Source organism: Siphateles boraxobius, unplaced genomic scaffold (genome assembly GCF_051911475.1).
Source record: "Siphateles boraxobius isolate OS27281-9 unplaced genomic scaffold, OSU_SipBor_1 65, whole genome shotgun sequence".
Classification (NCBI taxonomy): domain Eukaryota; kingdom Metazoa; phylum Chordata; class Actinopteri; order Cypriniformes; family Leuciscidae; genus Siphateles; species Siphateles boraxobius.
The window spans coordinates 21,301,310-21,327,460 of record NW_027509192.1 but is presented as its reverse complement, the minus strand read 5'-3'; the positions used below and the strand labels follow the sequence as shown (position 1 = coordinate 21,327,460).

Sequence of the window (26,151 nt, the reverse complement as noted above, 5' to 3'; positions counted from 1 at the left end):
AATCTACTCTTACAATTTCTCCAAAAAAATACTCAAGTAAATATAACGAAGTAAATGTTTCCTTACTACCCACCTCTGATTTAGAACCATAATAGTGCATAAAAACATGAGCAGCAGTGGGTTAAGATTGTAAAATTGTCTGAAACTTGCTGAAGGAAATCCCATATTATTGTTAAAAATTAAATATAAATTCAAATAATTTGAATTTCTAACGAAGTCATTTATTAAATCTCAGATCATGTTTAATCATGCATGTGTGAACTGTTTCAAAATTAAATTAGGCCTATGATGTAACTTTAGATGACAATGCATAGAATCCACTATAAGCTTTTCACTTTTACAGTACACTTTAAAAAAAAAAACGTTTTTATTACAATCACGTTATTTTTAATGACAGCAATAAGCCAGTTTTTTTTATTATTATTTTTGTTTAATAACTTTATAAAGTTAAGCACAACAAAATGTAACTGGAGAATAAGCCATAGATTAAGATCATATTTGTGTTACAAATATGACCTTTCACTGTTGTTTTTTTCTGAGATGTGGGAATGCAATTGTTATTGATGATTTCTGTTTGTATTTTGCATGCCAAATATGTTTTTAATAAAGTTTTGTCATTTTGTATGACTTTTGTGCTTTTTTCATCGTTAATTTCCCATCATTATAAGAAGTATTTCATTATAAATGTATTCAGGTGTGAAATAAACAGCGCTGTCACTTCGCGCCTATTACTTTTCTCAGCGCTGATCGCAATGAACTAATCAGGATTGTTTGTGATTACATTTAAAAAAACACTTCGCAGAGACTGTGGATTCGCATTTCTTTATCAAATAAATAAAAATCCCTTAAAAGTTATCTAAACGATTTTAAAACGTTAAAATATTAATAATAGCAAAACATGTGATTGTTTTAATTTTGGTTTTTTGTTTAAAATATTTTAATGCGTCTCAAAGGAGGATTGGTGTTTCTCAAGCGCCACCTGGAGGAAGTTTATGAACTTTATGCCTCACAGGAAACAGCCAGACGCAGGGCTCCGCCCCTTGGCGATCACGTGACCCAAACAGACCTCTATCTGGCTATGTACGTAACGCTGACACACTTCATGACAGCAGAGGTTATATCACACTGATCAACACCAAACTTCATCTAACATCTTTTATGTGACCCGCAGAGACTGACATTGGCATGAAACCTCTGAAACCTTTTATTCTGTTCAGATCCTAGTGTCAGATTCGAGTAGTGAAAGAGAAATCGTGTTTAGAGGAAACTCGGACAGTGAGTTCCAGTAAGTATGTCTGCCGTCATTCCCAGTAACGTTAGCGCGTGTGTAGTGGAGCACTGTACTGTCTTATTACTGCTTTCATTAACGCTATACCTGTTGATGTATACTTTTCATTTAATAAAATATATTACACGTCGTGTAGTTTTAGGCCTTGTAATGATTGATAATTATATCTGACAGCACTTTGCCACTACTTTATTTGTGGAAGTAAGTTATATAAATAATATTGTAACCTATGTGTGTAACGTTATTTAATTTGCACTCTTATTATTTTTCTCAGCAGATCTGCTTTTAAATATGTCCTGTTCATGCAGACCTGCAGCGAGGGTGATTATAAAGTCAGTTCATAAAGGTGAGTCAACCACACACTAAATCAAAAACAAAATAACTGTTAAAGTACATTTATCTTTGGCTCTGAAGCCCGACTAACACTATTTAGTTCCCAGATGTGTTTAAAAAACAACAACCTCTGCATGGAAAGTATGGTTGTACAAAACAAAACTTAAAAAATAACCATGTTCTAGGGACGTCATGTGTTTACTTGACATAGATAGTCAAAATCCTGTGAGCTGCCTACCTAGCCAGCATTTTTGCTAACATAAAATCGCCAGTTTAATATATGATTAAGAGAGAGAGAGAGAGAGAGAGAGAGAGAGAGAGAGAGAGAGAGAGAGAGTGTGTGTGTGTGTGTGTGTGTGTGTGTGTATAAGAGACCATTTGCAATGATGTTTGCATAATAATTGTTTAACAATTAATAATTAATTGTTGTAATGTTAATGTTCAGTTAAAAGCATTTTGCCAAACATATGCAGCATCGGATCATGGTATTTTGGGGCATTACTGCGCTCCATCATTCAATTCAAAGTATTTTTGAGCATTATCACATTCTAACATTTTGCACCATAGTTGCACTCAAATATTCAATACAAACATTTGAATATCACTGACATGCTTAATTATTCAATTTGAACATTTAAATATCAGTATGTGCTTTACATGCTTGAACATTCAGTCATTCAATCATTGGCATGCTCTAAAGTTGTCTGTGATATCCACAACGATGTCTAGATGGGCAACTCTACATTTTGAAGCAGCCAACACAAGATAAATCATCAGACAGTGTATTATTATTCTTTCATACATTCATTACGACTAATGTTTACATCACAGTATTATTAGTGTTTCTTAATAGGGTCTAATTTTATTGATTTTGTGTTTGTTGTTTTCACGATTGTTATGTTTTTATGACATTTGTCTGTGTCTGAGGTGATGGTTGTAGCATCAATAACATAAAAGTACACGATATTACAAAGTTGTTTAAACCAGTGGTACTCCGTGTAAAATAGAAATACACTTAAGCATACTTTAAAAAAAGAGTACTTGTTTTGAAAATAACATACAATGTGTGAACTAAACGTAAAACTAAATTGAAACTAAATTGTAACTACACAGGGGTTTTTGACCCACTTAAGATTGAAATATCTATATATATATTTTCATAATACTGTTATTTTCTTTAAAATATGGTTAAAGTAGTGTAACCATGATTTAAAATATATTGTAAAGTAAAAGTATTAATTTGACATTATAAAGTGCACTTTTTAAAGGACTAAAGTGTGTTAAGAAACACAGTCATGAAAGTACTCTCTTCACTACACTTAAGTGACCTTTTATGTCATTATTATTATTATTATCTGTAAAAAAGTAAATATACTTTTAAATTTAGAAGTACTCTACAAGTACACACTCAATACATTTTAAGCACACTTCTTTTACAAGTGGTTGTATTTTTAGTGGCAAACTCTATAACAGATAATACCATCAAGTGTAATCGAACTGATTTAACTATTTGGTGTCTTGTGTATGTTTTGGTTGCAGGTTTCTCTCGTTCTCATGTTCAGCTCTTCAGCCTCACTAGACCAGTGTGTGATGAAGTTCATCTCCCTCTGTCCGTGCTCAACCGATGGTTTTCACGAACCGCAGTGTGTTTCGCCTCTAAGGAAAGCTCACCCAGAGATGGCGACGGCGGAAAGGTCATCATCTCATCAAGTTTTCTACATTTACGTGAATGTTTGTTGGATGTGTAAAGTCTTCATAGCTACTGATGCTGTTTCCAGAAGGGCGTAACTGAGGCGGGTGGAAAGCGGGCGTCAGGCGGTGGGGGTGCAGGGAAGGGTGGCAGTCAGCTGAGGTGTCCCAAATGTGGAGATCCTTGTACACATGTGGAGACTTTAGTGTGTAAGTATCGAGTATTTGATGTGCATTATGTTTTAATTATAACCATATAAATAAAGTACTAGATTACATATTAGCATTCAATTTCTTTTCAATTGTTCATTGCAGTGTTGCCATTTTAAGGGCAGATCAATGAAGTAAGAAAAGTATGTTAAAAGGAATGAGAAATCTAGTTTAAAACAAATGTGCCATGTTCTAGAAATATCTGTTTGTTGGTTTTAAATTATTTTGTAAAAATATGAACGTCATTTTTAAGAAAATTGAATGTCGTGTAACTATGAAGTAAAAAGTAATAACATTTTCTATTATAACTATAATGGTAATGTGAGTCTAATAATAATAAACAACACCCGCATACACAATTAGATAAAACATTGGGAATATGTTTCCCTTCAAGGCTGAGTTAGGACTTCACTGGAACAGAACATGAAATCTACATCCACACAGAGCACTGATATAAACTTCTACACATGATTCACTGTCATAATTTAACATATAGTGACCAATGGTGGATATAAACCCTTAAAAGAATTGCACATGCTAAGTATTCATGTGTTTATGAATACATGTAATGTGTTATTGACCTTCATGACCACCTTATAGACACAGTTGTCTTTACATGTCTCATATAGCAATCATGAAAAGAGCAGAATGAAGTTCAAACTGACAATTCTCGTTCTAAAAAAATATAACTTTAATTAATTTGCTCATACAACCGAATTAATCAAATTACAAAACAAGTACATATTTATTCTCTGTAATCTGGGATAAATGAGTAAACACTGTTACTGCATTCCTGACATGGGTTAGATCCTTAGTCACATCTCAGATACCAAATACAGACATTGCCTGTAACATAAATATCAGAATAGATACAGCGGTTTTATGAAAACTAAGATTTCCAATTCATAACTGTATATAATACAAAAAGAGGATTGTAAATCCTCCCCCTTCAGCTAGTTCACATAGAAACACAACTAAAATCAGTGGAACTTACCATAAACAGCTTGGACTGAGCTGTATTATTGTCCCAAAGCAGACTTCCTACGTCAGTGCGTTTTGACCTTGTACTTGCTCATACCAATAATCTTCATTCTTTGTTCACACTCGGCATCATACCGGTAATTAACTGGTAATGTTACAACTTCTCAAACTGGGAAATTACCAGAACTGGTTTACTGGTATTTTTTGAAAAGGTGCTGTTCACACATGATCTCTTAACGGTCATTCACCAGTATTGGCTGTACATGTGAAAGAAGTATTAACTAACTACTTATTTTTTCATCATTGTGACTTCAAGACAGTTGTACCACCGTCACATTATCAACATTATTCCTAAAATAAAATATAAAAATGTAGAATTTACATTGTCCAGAATTTTACAATGTACAGAATATCCATTGTCCAATATAGAATATATGCATTCAAGTTGTTAAAAATGCAATTCAAATGCAAAATTTGTCTTTTAATAAATGAATAGATTGGAAAAAGAATAAGCGTCGCATCATTGACCTGGATGTTTTGTTTATTTTTTGTAAAACATAATGTGTTTTATCTCCACATGATGCCAAAAGTAAAATCTGGGTCCTGAAGCAAAGCCAATTGAAAACCAATGGTATATACAGTATAAATTATTATATGATATATGATATTAAAGTGTTACTTCACCTAAAAATGAAGATTCTATCATTATTTACTCGCCCTCATATCATTCCAAACCCGTGAGACTTTTTTTCACCTGCGGATCCCAAATGAAGATCTTTTTAATGAGATTTCTATCCCTCCATTGACAGCTACACATCTGAAACTTTGATGCCTCAAAAAGTTTATAAAGAGATCGTAAATCTAATCCATATGAATTGAGCGGTTTAGTCCAAATTTTATGAAGAGACGATCACTTTTTATGATGAACTGATTGAATTTAGGCTTTTATCCACATAAAAACACTGATCAGTGAACCTAAACAGGAGTTCAAACAAGCATGCATGAAGCGTGAGAAAAAACCTCTTGCTGAAGCTCAAACGTGATGTGTAAAACGAGAATGAACCTCATTGGTTCTTGCAGAAACTCAAACGTGCTGCGTAACATGTGAATGAACCTCATTAGTTCTTGCTGAAGCTCAAACATGATGCGTAACATGAGAATGAAACTCATTGGGTCTTGCTGAAACTCAAAGGTGATGCGTAACATGAGAATGAACGTCATTGGGTCTTGCTGAAGTTCAAACATGATGCGTAACATGAGAATGAACCTCATTGGTTCTTGATGAAACTCAAACATGATGCGTAACATGAGAATAAACCTCATTGGTTCTTGCAGAAACTCAAACGTGCTGCGTAACATGAGAATGAACCTCATTGGTTCTTGCTGAAGTTCAAATGTGATGCGTAACATGCGAATGAACCTCATTGGTTCTTGCAGAAACTCAAACGTGATGCGTAACACGAGAATGAACCTCATTGGTTCTTGCTGAAGCTCAAACATGATGCGTAACATGACAATGAACCTCATTGGTTCTTGCTGAAGCTCAAACGTGCTGTGTAACATGAGAATGAACCTCATTGGTTCTTGCTGAAGCTCAAACGTGCTGCTTAACATGAGAATGAACCTCATTGGTTCTTGCTGAAGCTCAAACATGATGCGTAACATGACAATGAACCTCATTGGTTCTTGCTGAAACTCAAACGTGATCTGTAACTTGAGAATGAACCTCATTGGTTCTTGCTGAAACTCAAACGTGATCTGTAACTCGAGAATGAACCTCATTGGTTCTTGCTGAAACTCAAACGTGATCTGTAACTCGAGAATGAACCTCATTGGTTCTCACTCGTCAAGCGAACATACTTTGAGCTTCTGTTTCGCACAACTGATGTGTGAGTTGATGAATGTTTGTATGAGAATAACAGCCACAAATAAACCTGTTCATTGTATAAAATGTGGAATAAACCACTCAATTCATATGGATCAGTTTTACGATCTCTTTATGCATTTTTTTTAAAGCGTCAAATTGGTAGTTGCGTAGCTGTCAATGGAAGGACAGAAAGCTCTCCGATTTAATTAAAAATATCTTAATTATTGTTCTGAAGATGAAAGAAAATCGTACAAGTTTTGAACGACATGAGGGTGAACTAATAGCCTGGCTCCGCCCTCCTACGTACTTCGGCTCAATTTTCATTTTCCTTTAGTACTAGGTCTGGGATTGTGCTGTAGTCTTTGGTTTTCTCCGATCAATTTTTTACCGGGCCAATCAGTGAACAGAGGGAGTGGCTGAGAACAATGACGTTGATGTCATGCGTTATTTTGAGTTGTAGTTCTTTAATGGCAGCGGAGAAAGATGCGAGCGAAGCCATTTGGTCCGTTGTGGCAACGCTGCCGAATACCAAGAAAGTTAAAGCCGGAGCAAGAACAATCTTTGCTTAGTTTTGTTGGTGGCCATGATGTTGTGGCCCTCCTCCCCACGGAGTTCGGGAAAAGTTTGATTTTCCAGCTGGCTCCATTAGTGGTGAATGAGTTGGCTAAGGCGAACGCTAGGCATACCTCACGACCAAACGTTAGCAATTGGTTATGGCAGATCCAGAGTGACTCTGGGCAGATCCAATAGTTTTAGACTTCAATAGAGTACCCGCCTACAAGGAAGTTAACTCTTGTCACTGGAGCGGTGCCAGATGCTATGTACAAATGAAATGTACGAGAGTCTGGTGGGACCAGGCTAGTGAACTAACCCTTTTACTGCTCAAACTGTTATAAAGAATGCACATATTTCCAAGCGGACCCTAGTATTCATGTCTATGCTAATCACTTGTGTTTTTCATTAACTGAATACCTGTCTTGTCTTTACTCCATACAGCCTCCACACGGTTTGTGAAATGTGAAAAGTGCCATCATTTCTTTGTGGTTCTGTCTGAGACTGACTCCAAGAAAGGTTTGAATAAGGAGGCAGAGAGCTCTGAGAATGTTAAATTTGCATTTGCTCAGAAACCCCCTCCGCCTCCTAAAAAGGTACGATTCCAACACACTATACACAGTGTTGTTATTATTATTGCATCAACTTAGTTAATCTTTTTTGTAATTAAATCAACTTTTTGAAAGTAAAGGTCTAAAAGCCAATACTGTGACAGCAGTTCTTAGAATTGTAATAATAATAATATGTTTAATTTATATAGCGCCTTTCCCAAGCTCGGAAATGTAAGCTTGGAAAGGCAGTAAACAAATCTGACATGGGCTTCTTTTGTCTCAACGTCTTTAGATTTATGCCTACCTTGACAAATTTGTTGTTGGCCAGTCGTATGCCAAGAAAGTGTTGTCAGTTGCCGTCTATAATCATTACAAACGGATCAGCAACAACCTCCCAGCAGCGGGCCGACAGCAAGCGGAAACAGAGAAACAGAGTTCCCTCTCTCCCAGAGGTTTGTATTTTATCATGATATAGCATTTATTCATAAAATCAATATATAAATGCTGCTAAAATGCTGTCAAAATTGTTATTCATTGCTTATGATATCGAATGCATTGACTAATGTTAACAAATTGAAACTTACTGTAAACTGCTATCACTAATTTTAGTCTTTTGACAGGGTACTGGTACTGGTCTTAAAATGTCTTAATTCAACCCTACTCAAATTAAGGTCTTAAAAGTGTCTTAAACCAGAGCAGGAAGTCTTCAATTAATTAAGTCATGGAATTAAATGTTGCATGCACTGCAAAAAAATAATATCTTCCTCAGTATTGTTGTTCTGTTTTTTAATGCAAATGTCTTTGATACATTTACTTGAGATTATTTCAGATACAAATGTAAAATGAAGTCTTGAAAAATGCAGCAAAATTAAGTGAGTTTGTGATTAAAACAAGAACAAATATCTGTCAAAGAGTTGTGAAAACTTCCCTTTGAATTAAGTTGATTTTTCTGAGCCAATATTGTAATGGTTTTAATCATAAACTTGCTTCAGTTTGATCACAGAAAACAAGACTATATTTTCTGTCATTTTGCATCTCAAGTAAATGTATCTTGATTTAAAGTTGCAGTAAGCGATTTCTGAGAAATGCTGTTGAAAGTGGATCAGACCGAACAGCACAACACACTTGTAGTCAATCAGCAGTGAGACGTGTATCCACCCATGATGGGGGAGGAGAGAGAGAAGAAAGACTGTAGAGAGAGAGAGAGAGAGAGAGAGAGAGAGAGAGATGGCTGAGAGGTCAGGGCTGTTTTGAGTGTCATTAATCGTCTGGAGCTAAACTCATTACAATTACTCGTTTTTGAACAGTTAAAGGTGCAGTAAGCGATTTTTCAAAAACGCTGTTGAAAAGTTGTCGAACCGAGCACTACAACAAACGTGTAGCCAATCAGCAGTAGGGGGCGTGTCACTCATGATGGGGTAGGAGAGAGAGAGTGAGCCAATCAGCAGTAGAGGGGCGTGTCACTCATGATGGGGGAGGATAGAGAGTGAGCCAATCAGCAGTAGGGGGCGTGTCACTCATGATGGGGGAGGAGAGAGAGAGTGAGCCAATCAGCAGTAGGGGGCGTGTCACTCATGATGGGGTAGGAGAGAGAGAGTGAGCCAATCAGCAGTAGAGGGGCGTGTCACTCATGATGGGGGAGGATAGAGAGTGAGCCAATCAGCAGTAGGGGGCGTGTCACTCATGATGGGGGAGGAGAGAGAGAGTGAGCCAATCAGCAGTAGAGGGGCGTGTCACTCATGATGGGGGAGGATAGAGAGTGAGCCAATCAACAGTATAGGGGGTGTGTCACTCATGATGGGGGAGGAGAGAGAGTGAGCCAATCAACAGTAGGGGGTGTGTCACTCATGATGGGGGAGGAGAGAGAGTGAGCCAATCAACAGTAGGGGGTGTGTCACTCATGATGGGGGAGGAGAGAGAGTGAGCAAGAGGGAGATTCTAGACTGTTGAAAGAGAGATGGCTGAGAGACATTACAAAAGAGAAAATCCCAGAGGAATATCACTGAAAATAAGGGTTATGATCAGGAAAAAGCTTTAGGACCCACATTAATATTAGCAAAGCTTTCCAGCGCTAGAGAGACTTAGGCCCTGTTTACACGAGAACGCTCGCGGGAGAAAACGTAAAAATATTTTATCATATGTGCCTTTCGTTTACACGGCGATGGCATTTTGGGGCTTAAAAACGCAAAAAAGTGAAACCACCCTCCAGAGTGGAAATCGTAAAGGGGTGGTGAAACACGATTTAACTTTTCTAACTTTAGCTAGTGTGTAATGTTGCTGTTTCAGCATAAACAACATCTGCCAAGTTACAGCGCTCAAAGTTCAAAGCAAACGGAGATATTTGCTTTTAAAGAAATCCATTTCTGAGGACTATAGCAAACAGCCGGTTTTGGACTACACGACATTCCTCCAGGGTTGCTGACGTCAGCAAACCCCAATAAACCCCTCCTCCGAGAATACGAAATAAGGGGGGCGAGGCCATTTTATATTGCGTTGGAGAAGAGTTATTGTGGTATAGGAGTGTTGTTGCCGCCGCAATGTCGTCGAAACGCTGTTATTTTCATCAGTTCCCGGATAGCATGTCCACTTTGTTCAGCCTTCCTAGGGTCGCGGAAGTTAGGGATCAATGGTTAATTATTACCCAAATCTCGCTCTCTGTGCTGCACATTTTACGGAGGAAAGCTTCCACAATCTTGGCAAGTTCAATGCATGATTCGCACAACGGCTTGTCCTGAAAGATGGAGCAGTTCCAACTTTAAGAACAGAAGCTGTTGTTTACAGGCCACAACCTGTAGGTATGATTTATTTGTCTTCGATGTGTTTTCCTGTAATAGTTCGTATTGTTAATTGTACGTTGTAGCAAGGAAGTAAACAAATGACAATGCTGTTTGCCTCTGCAAACCAGCTTGTTAAATGCTCATTCATACTTAACGTTATCCGACAAACACCTAACGTTACAATTTTTTTTTTTAAATCTCAACAGCGAACTTGGAATTAGAGTAAATTATTCTTTGATTAGAGCTTTCATGTATTGTTTATCGCTTGTTTATCTACAGGCATGCTAAACATTGTTCTGTTTGATTTGGCTACTGTAGTAAATCCGATGTTTTGTGTTCGTTTTGGGTTAATAGTTCTGGCGACAGATATTTGGCTACAATCGTTCTAAAAATACAAAAGTAACGGTGACATACAGTCAGAAACGATCACTATAGATCCGCAGTCTTTACTCAAAAAAATCCCTTTGAGGACTGTAGTATAATTTGTTAGAACGATTATATGAAATTCTTGTTTATGAAGCTTATTTCTTTGTAATACTATAATAATTAGTACAATTAAATAACAGCGTATCTAAAAGGTAATGAGACAATAAAAAACAAACCTTACTGAAACGTCGTTTAACAGCCGTTCTTGAACAGGTTCTGCTCGATCCTCTTCACTAACATTCTCTGGGTCCGATTAGGACTCAAATTGGTATGGTTTTATTGACGCCATTGTTTATAATACACCAAAGCACAAACTACCGGTAAAGTTAAGGGGCGTGACGTTTCCGGAAAACGTGCACTAGGCGGTTAGCGCATCACAACACACTGGGCCAACTAACCAATCTGAGCCCATTGCGTATTTTTGAGGGACTGGCTTCATAAAACCCAGAAACCATCAGACCGTTTTTACAAGGAGGGACAGAGCAGTGTAGAATAAAGGTAAAATATATGAAAAATAATGAATTTTTTTTAAAAACGAAGCATGAACACATGTTACAGTGCACCCCACAAATACAATCAAGCCTTTGAAAAAATGTGTTTTACCACCCCTTTAAAAACGCTCCACCGTCTCGTTCTCATCTAAAGGGTAAAAACGCAAATCTTTGCTGTTCACTTCGCCATGTTTTGATTACTTGGGAGAGAAGTTGAAGGAAGGTTGTACGCTGGCGTGCGGACTTGGTGTTGTTGTGTGGCAGTGCTTCACATTGCCACTTAGCCGCCTGGTGTGCATACTACATCAAATTTCACACTTTTTGTGTTACCATATGCACGCAGACCCCCCCCCCCCCCCCCCCCATAATGCCCGTCTAAACGCAGAATAAAAAGTGATAACTCAACGCCACTTTTGCGTTTTTCTCTTCAGGTCGTTTCCGTGTAAACATAGCCTTAAAGGGTAAAACGGCGTTTAACCCCTTTGGGGTCTGATGTGTTTTCTGGGTCCTGGAGGTGTTCTGACATGCTCTGACATTTGTGCTTATTTCTGTTACTTGTGAAATTTTCATGGCTAAAGTCTTATTACACTGTATTCAGCACAAACTCTGCTACACTAATATGTCAGCAGCATGTAGGTAAAAGTTTGTAGTTTGTGAGATAATGACGTTTATGCGTGATTTGTGAAAAAACTAAAAAGAATTGTCACTGAAATAAGGTCATGAAACACATATTGATTATTTCTTCACTTTTGAAAATTGTATCACGTAGCCTAGAATATTTGCTCCAAAACTATGTGAAAATCATCTGACTTCTCATTCAGATAAGACAATAAAGTCTTTTAAAATTTGAATGACGTGTTTTGTGTGAGAAAGCTTTATGCGAAGGGGCGTGAATCTCTCATTAATATGAATGCATTTTACACCTGAGAAAGACAAAGACCCTCCCCTAATGGCCCTATCAGGTGCTATCAGGCCCTATCATTATGAGGAGCCTTGCACAAAGAATGAGGAGATTTAAAAAATAATGGCTTTCAGATTGTTTTGATTTATTTACAACACAACATAATCCAAAGATACACAACAAAGGACAAAAAAGCACATTAGTAAATAGTGATCTAAAGACAGAGGCTTGAAAAGTCACACACCTTTGTGTCATTCCTGAAACATAGTACATACCTGTCATTTCCAAGGTATTTGATTTTTCATTTTACCATGTTCATGTACAGAGTCCCCTGTGAATGTTGAAGTCCTGAGCAGGATTCATCAAATCGTCACTGGCATCAGGTTCCTGTAAAAAAATAAAAAAAATAAAAATAAACACCTGTGAACATGCTGATATATGGCTGCACGACTTTGGGCATACATGGTAGATTTTTCTGGTTAAAATTGCGATTTAATTATGTATGTATATATATATATATATATATATATATATATATATATATATATTACACACACACACACACACACACACACACACACACACACACACACACAGTGCTTAGAGTAAGTGAACAAACCCATGTTAAAGCATCTTAATGCTTAATTCATTCATATGTGAATGAATAATGTTCACAAATTATTAAATGTTCTTCCTTAAAATACAGGGTGCATAAGTCTGGACACCTCTATGTTAAATTCCCATAGAGGCAGGAAGATTTTTATTTTTAAAGGCCAGTTATTTCATGGATCCGGGATACTATGCATCCTGATAAATTTCCTTGGCCTTTAGAATCACACAGCCTTCACCATATAGACATGGTTTTATTTCAGTTAGCCTAATAGCTGGTTTGATTTGCATTGAGAGATGATCTTATGGAAAGTTCCCCATACCAATCTCTAGATATGGTAAAGGATATGTGATGATGTGGGGCGATTTTAATTCCAAATAATAATAACAATAGCCTATAGCATGTGGCCTATAAATCGTTAAAAATTAACACTTCAATACACTAGAGAAAAATATATGGATATGTTACTTCAAATGTTTCCATTCGTTACAAACACAGTTTGTAACGAATGGACAATTATAATATTCACCATATTAAAGTAAACACTGATACTAGCATCATGCTGTGTTTTATTACCAAACATAAAAACATCATTGTGTCGTATGACATGTATATACATTTCCTGCCTGTCTAGGCTATAGTTCATATTTCAACATGTTTCTGTTGATTTCATAAATTTTAGTCTAGCAACAGTTCAACTGTAATGCTAAGTTTATGCAACAATATAACTAACTAATATAATTCATAATACATTTCTTACCTTTAATCTTTCTTGTCTTCAAATCGCGTTCTTCTACTTCTGATGTAAATCCAATGTAAGCTCTCAGTGTGTCTTCCAAACTCGACGAAAAGCAGAGGACTGATGAAGTTTGGTTCTTTGTTTTTGAGGTAATGAGCGCGTTCGCGCTCCTTCGTGGATATTTGCGTATCAATCTCTTTTGCGGGCGTGGTCAAATTAAAAATAATGAGCAAGCGTTTGAGAAACTGGACATCTTGTTGGTTTTATACAAGTTACTTAAACAGAGAAAATTTGTTTTCGTTTTGAATCAGATCATTTATAGTACACACTTTAATTATTATAAAGATATATTGCTCATGCCTGGGTGAATAGTATTCACTGAGTTTTGTTTCAGTTTAGAGACGTGCTAAAAAAAAAGTTCAACGAGACGGAGAGGCAGAAAGCACACCCTGTTTATTTTCTTTATTTTACAAAAGCATGTTTCGTTTCGATTGTAAGTGGACACACTAAAAATGGACATTTAACAGTTTATTTTTTCATATTTCTTAAGTCTGTATGACCAGAAATGATAGAGTATTTTAAGTCTATTTTTCTGCTATGTGAAAAAAATCGAGCTCGTCGTGCCTGCGTGACGGTCGACCCCAGAGGGTTAACAGCCGTTCTTGAAGAGGTTCTGCTCGATCACTTGATCACTGCTCGAAGGCTTGAAAACAGACGCAGAGGTTGCGTTGTTTCTGCTCCATATGTGAGTAACATTGGTTTTGCTGTTTCACTGAACCAATGATGTTGTTGTAATATTAGCTCTAGTAACAGGACAGTTTTGAGTGTCATTGTTTGTCTGGAGCTGCTGTGCTGCTGGTGACTTACAACAAACTCATGCTTGTAGTTACTCTTGTGTACTGGATGTGTATTTTTTGGTCTTCTTTGACATTCGTTTGTCATCTTCGTGAATTTTTTTTTTTGCCTGCATTTCACTCTTTGTGTGATCTACTCAGGCATTGTGTGTCTGTGTATTTTGGGGGCGGAGCAATGAAGGGAGGGGTGTGTTTGTTTGGGTTGATTTCGAATATAAACAGTTTCTCTCAGAAATCGCTTACTGCACCTTTAAGAATCTTTAGACATTTGCACTGGAAAACAAGAAAAATATTGAGAAAGAATATCACTTTTTCCAGTGATCAAAAGGTACAGTAAAAGATAGTTCAATATTCTAGTGGTTGGGGGCTACAATTTTCAGGCTACTAATTTGTAAAATTTATTTAAAAATAATGGATATCTGTTAAAACTCATTGTTTCTCCCAAGAAAGCTACATTTAGAGAACATATTGATGTATTGTTTTATTTCCTTCCTTGTTTTATTTATTTCCTTAAATTTTCTTTTTAAATTCCTTAAAAAACTTTGTCTTAAAAAGGTCTTAAAAGCCTTAGATTTACCTTTATAAAACCGGCAGAAACTCTTAGTATATTGATTTGAAATGATCAGTTAGTGTGAACGATTATGTCAGGTGCAAAAAAACACCCTGTAGGGGAAAAACGCAGACAGCAGGAATCACCGGGGCTGGCACTGGCAGACAGAAAAACACCTAAGCTGGGTAAAAACCACAATGAAGCAGCTCAGGACCGAAAACACAGGGAGATTAAATGGGGAAGGAAACGAGGGATGACAGGTGGGGAAAATAAATCAATGAACAGGTAACAAGGGGGGATGGGGCCAAGACTAAAGATTGACAGAAGAGCACATGGTACACAGAAAAAAAAAAAGACAGAAGAGCATATCGCAAACAAACACGACAGAAGCCATGTGCTCACAAAAACACACGGGACAGAAGAGCACATGGCAGACGAATACACTCATGTGCCATGTGCCCAAACAGAAAACAAGACAGGAAAGACAGAAGTGCAGGGATTATGGATGTCAGAACCCAAAGGACAACCCGACACCCAAACCGAGATTAGACAGAAGAGTCCGGATCCAGACACACACACACACACACACACACACACACACACACACACACACACACACACACACACACACACACACACACGAGAGCGCACGGCCCCAAAGCCAAACACTCACACAAACATGAGACGCATGCGTGCCAGGATCTTTTTGATCTAAAATACAGTAAAAACAGAAATATTGTGAAATACTAATAACATTTTAAATCAACTATTTCTATTTGAATATATTCAAATTTTTTATTTATTCCTGTGATTAAAGCTGAATTTTCAGCATCTTTACTCCAGTCTTCAGTGTCACCTGATCCTTCAGAAATAATTTCAATATGATGAGTTGCTGCTCAAGAAACATTTATCATCATCATCAATGTTGAAAACAGTTGTGCTGCTTACTATTTTGTGGAAACCATAATCATTTTTTTTTTCATTCTTTGATGAATTGAAAGTTCAAGAAGCATTTATTTGAAATATTTTTTGTTTTTCAGTTTTGCTTTAAATTCTTTTGTTTTGGCTTGTTTATAGTTAGGCTACTTATATCTTTTCATTCTTGTTCTGTTCTAAATACCGTTACATTCGAAGGATTTATTATGGAGTGAGGGGAACTAAAATAGCCTATAACTAAGTTTATGGTGTTTATAATGTTTGTAGTAGGCCTACATTAAAACATTTATTTACCGGTATTATTTCTTAATGCAATAAAATGCCACTTATATGTGACTTAACTGTTTTGTGTTGTTTTCTCTCAAAAAAAGCAAAATATTTGTAGGTGATTTTTTAAGCATGCAGCAAACGATAGTAGGCTATTAATTTGTTAAAAGTCTTGCTGTCGGTTAACCGGTTAATTAGCATCCTTGTGTTAATAGCAAGATCAAATCAGTACAGAATCAACTTTGCATCAAGGATCAGCCAGAGCATCATCGAAAGCGGTTAAGAAAAGTGCAGAGCCGCATCTTTGTGCCATCTAGTGGTTTAAAGGAGAATAAAGTCAAATGTGCCTTTGGCCCAGTTTGTATGCAAGTATTCTAATGCTTGACTTGTTTGAATGAAAATGGTCATGTTTGAATGAAAAGGCCTATATATGGGTCACATCAATAAAAAAAAAAAAAGGGTTGCTCTTAAAAAAGTTTGACAACCGCTGTTCTGTGCCGTCCACACTTTGAACTTTCCCCTTCTGTTACTGTTACACAACTCGTTTTGTGGTGTTAGTAATTTGACTGTCCTTCTCTTTGTAGAATTAGAGATCAGAAGGCGTGAAGATGAATACCGGTTTACAAGTAAGTAATAATGTACTTCACTTTTACATAAAATAACGTATCAGAGGAAACACCTTAGATCCGGGGTCTCCAACCTTTTTTCATTTGAGAGCTACTTTTTTAAAAAGATAGTGGCCGAGAGCTACTCATGTAATACAATGCTTAAATCCCTTAAATAATGTCTCATAACTCTCATATTAACAACTATCTAAACTGTTTTATACCTAAAAGAGTTTTTGTAGGCCTATATATGTCACCCTTTAATATCAGAGAAAAGAACAGAATTAGAGATTAATTTTTTTTATAGAAAATTGTACTTTGCATATTATACTGTAAAAACACAATTATAGTTGATTTTACAGTGCATCTTAACTAGAGATGAAATGGCATGAAAATTACATTTCATGAATATAGTGAATAATATGATCACGGTTATCACAGAATCCTGATCAAAAAGTACTAATACTACACAATAAAATCAGTTTGACAAGTTTTATGTCGAAAACCAGCAAATATCAAATATAATTAGCATTAATATGCACTTTTTGTTTACATAAACATTAAAATAACAACATTAAAAGTGATGGCCAGATTTTAAAGGAGTGTCTTGCGACATGTTATCTACTAACATGTACAAGTTCAAATAAAGTTTTGACAAAAAAAAGATTTATAAAAAGAAACCTTGCATATTTCAGCCTTTAAATCATTTTTATAGAAAAGAATGAGTCAAAAAAGATAAATTACTGACGTTTACAATGCACATTAGCTTATCTTTTATTATTAATAGTAAAATTCGGTCCGATTTTCCCGTGGCGTCTGTCGTTGCTATGCAACCATGCACTGCGCTCTCCACAATGACAAAGTTTTAATGGATTTTATCATTTCGCTGCGCCTGGAAAAAAATTAGTGCGTCGCTTCAATTATGAGCTTCCTACATTTGAAATAACGAACTTGAGCTATCTCCAATCAGGCCACGAGCTACTGGTAGCTCGCAAGCGACGTGTTGGAGACCCCTGCCTTAGATTTTCCAGAGTGACCCTTTTGTATTGGTTTGTTATACAAACATTATAAGACACAACATGACTCCACGTTTGTGTACACATATCAGCCATCTGTGATACTGGCCGCTTCAGGATCATTTGGGCTCATCGCTCACCTACATAAAGTTGGATAAAGTGTCTCAATGATCTAGTTAGTGTCTGAGCTTGGCCAGCACATTCTGGTGTCACACATTATTTACAGCATGGAGCTGGGCCAGTAGGAGGGCTCCCAGTCTGGCTCATACTGGACACGCTCTGGAAACTAGGCCATTCTGATGATGACATCATTAGGGTTTGTGTAATAGTGACAACTAGTCTAACCTAGATCCTGAGAAATGAAGATATGTGTTAGCTCAGGTATAAAAGTGACTTATTTGTGAAAAATAGATTCTAAATTAAAATATTTGCAATAGTTTTCCCGTGGTTAATAATTATCATTTTTCCCTTCCATAAAATACAATTACATATGTTGTCACAAAAAAATAGCACATTCCATACTCGACCAAAAGTAGAACTTTGAAGAAACAAAATATCAGCCACATCTGTGTTTGGTTATTTCATATTTTTAGAGAGATTTAGCCCACAGGAGTTCTGGGCAGGAAAGGCGTTGACAGCAGAATTCCTGTGGAGTAGTGTTGCTTTTCTGTGTTGAAATAAACTACACATGCTTTACTGGATTGAGATGAAGTGCTGTTCTTTCAGAACTGCTTCAGATCGCTGGCATCAGTCCCCATGGCAACGCCCTGGGTGCATCGGTTCAGCAGCAGACCAATCAGCAAGCTCCTCAGGACAAAAGGGGCGGGGACGTGCTTGACTCCACCCACACTGATATCAAACTGGAGAAAAGCAATATTGTGCTGCTGGGACCTACTGGATCAGGTTAGCACAGGGTTTCCAAATAACACTTTATTGCACCATCTTGTGGACAATTACAACAATAATACAACAATAATTGGTAATACAACAATAATTGGTGCATATCCTCTTGTAGACATCCCGAAGGGACGAGGATCTGCCATTTACAATTTCAATTAGCAGCTGCCTAAACTTGAATGGCTATATTGATAAATATTTAAACAATTTATGTTTTACTGTGAACCTCGTGAAAATACCAAGGATTTCCCCCAAATATGAAAATGTTTTGAAGCATTAATGAACATTTTCATGTTGAAAAAAAAAAATATATATATATATATATATTTATACCATTAAGATTTTTTTCCCCCCGTTCTATATTTTTATGACAGTTAAGCTAATATTTTCATTACCGTAACGGAATAGAAAATGTTATTTAAATTGTAGAATGTAGAGTACATTTCTAAGTTAAAATATTCATGGTAGTATTTGTTGTACTGAAGTTAATTATAATAAAACCAACAACAACAACTTAAATATGTTGCTGCATATGTTGTGCTGAACAGGATTTGTATTTCAGTAATGATAAAAAAATGAATAAAAATGTATCATGATAATTAGGAATTTAGGAGAAATGTGCTTAATTTTCATGAAAATAATGCAAAAAATCTTAATGGCCATAAAATAGGCTTCATTTTCTTTATGCAAAATATTATTTTTTAGATTATATATTTACATTTTACATCAGCAAAAATAATCTGTGCCATAAAAAAATAATAATCAAATGAATGAAATTTGCTCATTTTGACGTTTATTGAAGCTTGAAATTGTGTTAATCCTTTCATGATATTGTTCACATTGAACAGGTAAAACCCTGCTGGCTCAGACTCTGGCTAAATGCTTGGATGTGCCCTTCGCCATCTGTGATTGCACCACCCTGACCCAGGCGGGATATGTGGGCGAGGACATCGAATCTGTTATTGCCAAACTTCTGCAGGACGCCAACTACTCTGTTGAGAAAGCCCAGCAAGGTCAGACTCCCACACTTCACAATTTCAGACACTTCATCTTAACACCTCAACATGACACCGTTTTCAGCTAAAAACTTTGTAATGCGTTTGGCCATTCATTTACACCAATGGATCCCAAACTTTTTAGAGTGGCGATTTATCATCCCTTTCTTTTACTTACACTGCAGTCACGTGTTTTCCATTAAGGGACAGTATTTTCTGATTTTCTGGTGCATTATTTACCTGTATAAGGCAAAGCTTTTCTAACCCAATTAAATGTATGTCATGTTTTGTCAAATTCAGAAAATTCCATTGATTTATTTATTAATATTATAAATAAAGCAATAAATTAAATAAATAAATTAAATCAAATGAAATCAGTATCAACAAAAGCCATCTTTGCATTGCAGTGGCACAAGCTGCATGTAGATGTATTTACACACTGTTTAAGGCTGCTGAGAGGTGGCATGAATGAAATTACAACGCCATAAATAATGTTCTAGATATTGTTTTAAAGTCCCCCTGTAGTAAATAACTTTTCTTTAAAAAAAAAAATTCATTCCATAAAATAGCTTGAATGTAACTCTATACCCTTGCCTCATTTAATATACGTGGTTCTATGAATATGCAAATGAGCTCCGCCTCCACTCACTCTCAGCAGCTCAGAGATCGATAGACATGTATAGAGCTAGACGCCCCATCGACCGCTACTGCCTAGTGGCGCGGACGAGCCGTGGGGCCGCCATCTTAGACCGGTCACTGGATCCACTCAGTGGAATCTGTTTGACAAGTTACAATCAGCTGTCAGCGCATTTAATAAATCATACCTCACTGAATACTGAACTGATTTTCACACAGGTTTTTTTGCTGCAAAGATTAATAAATCATACCGAACTGATTTTCACACGGGTTTTTTTGCTGCAAAGGTCATACATGTAGCTATGATACAGAACACATGGTTCGGCGTATTTTAATATTCATAGTGGGCTTAACAGTAATAGAATATTCTGATATATGATATAAAGTGACCAGACGTCCAAGATCAAATCTGGGAACATAATCCCCGAAAAGGGGGGAAAAACAGGTACATTTCCAGTTTGACTATCAAATTTTTTTCTATTTTAAATTAATACTATTACTTCTATTCAGAGTTTTATTCTGTATTTAGCCAGGGACAGACAACCAGAAACAGGGCCTGTCCCCTGAACCCGGGGATGTCTGGTCACGCTGTGATATGTGATGTAGGGTATGATGGGTATTTTGCAAATCACACACTATAAATATGATAGAGAATCAGAAACAGATAGTGAGATAAAAGTCAGATATTTTAATAATTTGAAACATTACAATATATGATTAACAAACAAACAATATATGATTAAATTATATTAAGAGTCTATTTGTCTACACACTGTACTACCATGTTCTTTGGCATCCATCTCCTCCTAGCCCTTGACATTTAGCAGCCCAACACACACACACACACACACACACACACACACACACACACACACACACACACACACACACACACACACACACACACACACACACACACACACACACAGCTTCTTTCTCGTGCTTTCTTTCTGCAGTTCAAGAGAGGTGAGTTTGGCAATGTGGCCTTATCCTGAGAAACACTGACACAACCAATGACAACAAGTCAGAATGATCAAGTCTCAGTTCATAGCCGGGTGAACACCGGGGGGTGCAGTAAACATAGCCTAGCTAGCTGCCTACCATTTCAGTACAGTAATATCTAAGATCCTTGCTCCTCAACTCTGGTAATATTCTATTCGCAAAATACAACCAACAGTACGGTAAAGTTAAATCTTACTTGTGAAAAGTAATTCCCTGAGCCCTGTTTGCGATGGTCCGCCGATTTGAGCATGAATTTGCTGCACAGTGCTCTGGCATCTTGCTTTCTTCAGCTGTGCAACTAGGAGTACGACCGGTTCGTCTAGCTCTATATATGTCTATGCAGAGATCCACTCGTTGACGATCACCCGTTCATCTGATTGGTTACAAGGCAGTTTGTGACGTTAGAAACACCAGTGATTTCAAACGGTGTTTTTGAGACTGTCTTTGGTTCACTGCAGTTTTAAGGAAAAAATACTCTGTAATGTTGTCGACTCATGAATTTACACATGGTTTGTCTTAAACTATATAAAAACACCACATAGACATATGAACAACATTAAAAGCTGGATTTTCACCACAGGGGGACTTTAAATAAAAATGTTCATAGAAATATGAATTTATGGTAAAAAAAACGAAGCGATGCTTTTAATTGTTTAACTAAACCCGCCAGTAGGTGTCATTAAGTCTGTCTTAATGAGTGAGTCATCGAGTCATTCATTCATTCAGTAACAAAGCAAGTGTCTGTGTTTATGAATGGGCCGTTGAATCATTAGGTGTGTTCGACTTGAAGCGGTGTGTGACATTAAAGCCCCGCGAGAGCAGTTAGAGCGCAGACGGCTGCGTATGCTTTCCAATCGCTCGTGCGGTACATTGATGTTGCACACCGATCGGTCTGCACAGCCTCGCTTCAAGTCAAACACACCTATTGGCCTACTGATTCATTCAAAACTGCAGTTTTGTTCCCTAAAAAAAACACCACTGTGTGTTGGAGATCCACAACAGTTCTGCTGTGGCTTTCATTGGAACTATAGCAAACAACATTGACAATGCTTTGTTTAAAATGCAGGCCACTTAAAATTACTTTTTTGTTTGTTGAACTCAATATATTGAGTTTGAAAATCAATGTCACATATTCAGGAAAAATTCAGGTTTTGATGAGGTAATTTGATTGGATGTCATGTTTTTGTCTTTTTATGGCACTATAATGTTCCCAATTTTATACTAGATGCTGCATTTTGCCTGTTAGAAATACATGCTCGGTTTTAATGTTATTTAAAGATGGAGTAGAATTTAATGAACTGCAAAACTCAGCATTATGTTCATGTACCGCCTCTGTCACCTCACATACCCCTGTTTGGGAACCTCTTATTTACACAACCACAGCGTTTTGTAAGCCTGAAAATGCACATGCATGTGCACGTGTTAAGTTTATAGGCGTGTAGTGTTTCTTTACAAAGTAACATCAACTACTACTGGCCTGGCATGAATAATACAGCGTTTTCCTGAATCCGTGTCAGTAAACCGTAACTGATTTAATTGGTGTGCATTAGAGGAGGTATTTAAAAATGTGTGCCGGTATTCCATAAAATACGTTTTACTGTAGTAACGAATGGTTTCATGGAGCTGAAGATGGCCAGACTAATGACGTACTTTTATAACATTGCACATTTATGTTCTGCATTCCAATGAAGCAAGAACACTAAAATAATGCCGCCCAACTATATAAAAACTGAATTTAATAAGCAATGACATATTCTTGCATTATGAGGAACAGAAGTTGACTAATATAAAACACCTCCATGCTTGACCTTTTAAACATTTCACTGAAACATTTTGATTCCTCTTTCTATGTGAACGTTTAGTTTTAAAAATGAACAAGCTTGTCTGTGATTTTCCGTTCGTGTTCTGTTGCAGGCATAGTGTTCCTGGATGAGGTGGATAAGATCGGCAGTGTGCCTGGAATTCATCAGCTGAGAGATGTTGGGGGAGAAGGAGTTCAGCAGGTACTTGATTATATGTCAACCACATTCATCTCTCCCAAAGCTGTATGATGCCGTCACTGCCAGTTATTGAACTACTGAACTACTTCACACTGTTGTAAATCTCTTATCAGAATCACTTGCGTAGACATAAATTAGTGTATATATTTTTTTACAACTACTATATATAAGTAGTGTACTAAAATCTGTGCAATTTTGTTTTTTTTATTGTATTTAGCTATTGGTTAACTCATCACATTTTGTAAATGTAAATCTAAAGAGCTACGAGCAAAATAAACAACAGACATTTTTGTTGATCAGTTGGATTTCTCTGCCATTTAACTGTTGCTTAAAAGGTTAATTTATCTCAGTTGGTCTTAGGTGCTCGACTGATTTTTTATTTATTTATTTATGTTTTATTTTTTACCTTGACATGTGTTCTTGAGATCGTTTTTTGTTCCAAGGAGCTCAGACCATCCTGAGCCACGATATTGAGGTTTCTGTAAACGTGCAGATAACTAATTTTTCGTGGGCAATGACACAAAAACGGCCACTGTGGTTAAACAAAGAAGGTAAAAAAAGTGGTTTTCCAGTACCAAAACCATTTTAGATGGACTGGTCTTAAACACTTTTACTGTGGACAGAAAAATGACATGTCTCTGGAAACTTGTTACATTGTGCCTGGTTAGCGAACATTGTACATTACTGGTTTTAATATGAAAATGAACATAAAAAATTAAAATAATAATCAATAATAAAGGGGGCTTCTCTTTCACTGGAATAGGGATCTGACAGATCCAGACAATGTGGGCAACTTATTTCAAACAGTGAAATGAGCTTAAGAAGTGTGACTGGGTTCATTCAGGATCAGATATATCGTAGCATATTTGTTAAAGTTAATTGCACATACCAGGTGGTCTGATAAGTAGTCAAGGCAATCTCCTCGGTTAATTGCTGATCTACTTGCTAAATAATGGTATTGTGTTGAATTTTCTTGTCTAGGTTGAGTTGCAGTTGTTTATTTGCATCCAGGGAAATATTCCATCAAGTCAAGATTCGTTTGTACACATACAATGGTTGAGAGGCAACAATAGGTTAAGCTAAAAAGCTTGGAAAACAGTGTGTCTTAATGAATGGTCCCAGCAGTATTGTGTATATTGACAAAAAAGAAGCGAACCAAGAACGAACCCTTTGTAATGGTAAGATATAGACCGAAGCAGTAGCAAGTAAAATTATGGTTTATTGAACAATGGTCCACTCAGGTCAATAACTGGTGAGGCAAAGTCTCAGTAGTAGATGGTACGGGAAACCATGAAGAAGACGGGAACACAGAGCCGGAACAACAGCCAGCAGGAGAGCAAGACGCAGGGACTGAGACGCGCGATCCTCGGAAGAGTGAAGCAGAGTGATGAACCAGTAATGAGACGGTGAACGAAGCAAACTCCAGAATCCAGTGAAAACAGGAAACACAAGGAACACAGGGAACAGGCATGGACACGAGAAGCTTCGACAACGATCTGACAAACACAAGACAAAAGACAAGGCATTAAATAGGCTGACTGATGAAGTGCAGCTGGTGCTGATAATGAGATTGGTAATCTGAATGCCGCCCACATGAAACAATTAGGACGAAGAAACACTCACACACACAATAAACACAAGACCAGAATGAGACAGCGGATTACCAACCGTGAAAGTACCCTCCCTCCTAGTAACGCACCTACCTGTCAATTGTAATCATCAATAAGGGAGTGATCCAGGATGTCCCTAGCAGGTACCCAACTTCTCTCCTCCGGACCGTAACCCTCCCAGTCCACCAAGTACTGGAATCCGCTTCCCATCTGTCTCGAGTCCAGAATACGATTTACCTATGTAGGTTCCCCATCTACGAGTCGCGGCGGTGGGGGAACCGGGGCCGGCGGATTAATGCGTGAATAAAACACGGGTTTGATCTTTGACACATGAAAGGCGGGATGAATTCTCCTGTACGCCGGAGGAAGTTTGAGACGTACTGTGAAAGAATCTTGGCTTATTATCAAGAATCTTGGGCTAATAATCTTGGTGACGGAACGGCCCAATCAATTTCGGAGCTAACCTGTTAGAAACGAAACGGAGGTGATCGGCCTTAGCCTTAATGCGCGCCGGGTCACACGGGCTCTGGTCCAAGTGCGGTGGCACCTCTGGACAAAGGCGTGAGCAGAGGGAACCGTGACCTCGGATTCCAGACTCGGAAAAATTTGTGGCTGGTACCCTAGACTACACTCAAACGAAGAGAGGCCCGTGGATGACACTGGTAACGAGTTATGTGCGTACTAAACCATAGACAGTTGCTGACTCCAGGATAAAGGTGTCTTGGAAACCAAACATCGCAACATTCTCTCCAAATCTTGGTTGGCTCGCACGGTCTGACCATTGCTCTGGGGATGATAACCCGAAGACAGACTAACTGTAGCTCCTAATAATCTACAAAACTCTTGCCAGAATCTGGACACAAATTGAGAACCCCTGTCAAAAACCACATCCATCGGGAGGCCATGTAACCGAAAGACATGATCAATTGCAGTCACTGCTGTCTCCTTGGCTGAAGGTAATTTAGGCAAGGGAATGATATGTGCCGCCTTTGAGAACCGGTCCACTACGGTTAAAACAACCGTCATGCCATTAGAGGGCGGGAGGGCGGTGACAAAATCTAGCGCTATGTGGGACTAGGGTCTGCAAGGGACAGACAGTGGTTGGAGTAACCCATCAGGAGGTCGGTTAGACGTCTTACCAACGGCACAAACTGAGCAAGCCAAAACAAAATTTTGAATGTCGCGAGCCATTAAAGGCCACCAGAATCATTGCTTTACTAAACAACTGGTGTGGTTTACTCCTGTATGACAAGCCACGTTGGAGCAATGACCCCATGGAATAACCTCGGACCTTAACCTTACCGGAACAAACAATCGACTCGGTGGGCATCCAGGCGGAGTCGTTACCCCTTCTAAGGCTGTCTTGAC

The 26,151-nt window shown here is 37.5% G+C and overlaps 1 protein-coding gene across 2 annotated transcripts in view; it reads left to right on the top strand.

Moving 5' to 3' along the window:
• Positions 1–1,062: 1,062 nt before the first annotated feature.
• The window catches only part of clpxb (caseinolytic mitochondrial matrix peptidase chaperone subunit Xb), a 33,061-nt gene continuing 7,972 nt past the window's right edge, over positions 1,063–26,151 (top strand). Inside the window, exons 1-10 of one of the 2 annotated variants that reach the window (XM_077211456.1) lie at positions 1,063–1,285; positions 1,566–1,634; positions 3,161–3,315; positions 3,400–3,520; positions 7,365–7,516; positions 7,764–7,923; positions 16,607–16,648; positions 18,370–18,546; positions 19,389–19,553; positions 23,088–23,176. In XM_077211456.1, the coding sequence (XP_077067571.1) occupies positions 1,580–1,634; positions 3,161–3,315; positions 3,400–3,520; positions 7,365–7,516; positions 7,764–7,923; positions 16,607–16,648; positions 18,370–18,546; positions 19,389–19,553; positions 23,088–23,176 (1,116 nt within the window). In that variant the 5' untranslated portion in view covers positions 1,063–1,285; positions 1,566–1,579. Of the gene's footprint in view, positions 1,286–1,562; positions 1,635–3,160; positions 3,316–3,399; positions 3,521–7,364; positions 7,517–7,763; positions 7,924–16,606; positions 16,649–18,369; positions 18,547–19,388; positions 19,554–23,087; positions 23,177–26,151 lie in introns of both variants that reach the window. The other variant, XM_077211455.1, reaches the window with a different exon arrangement.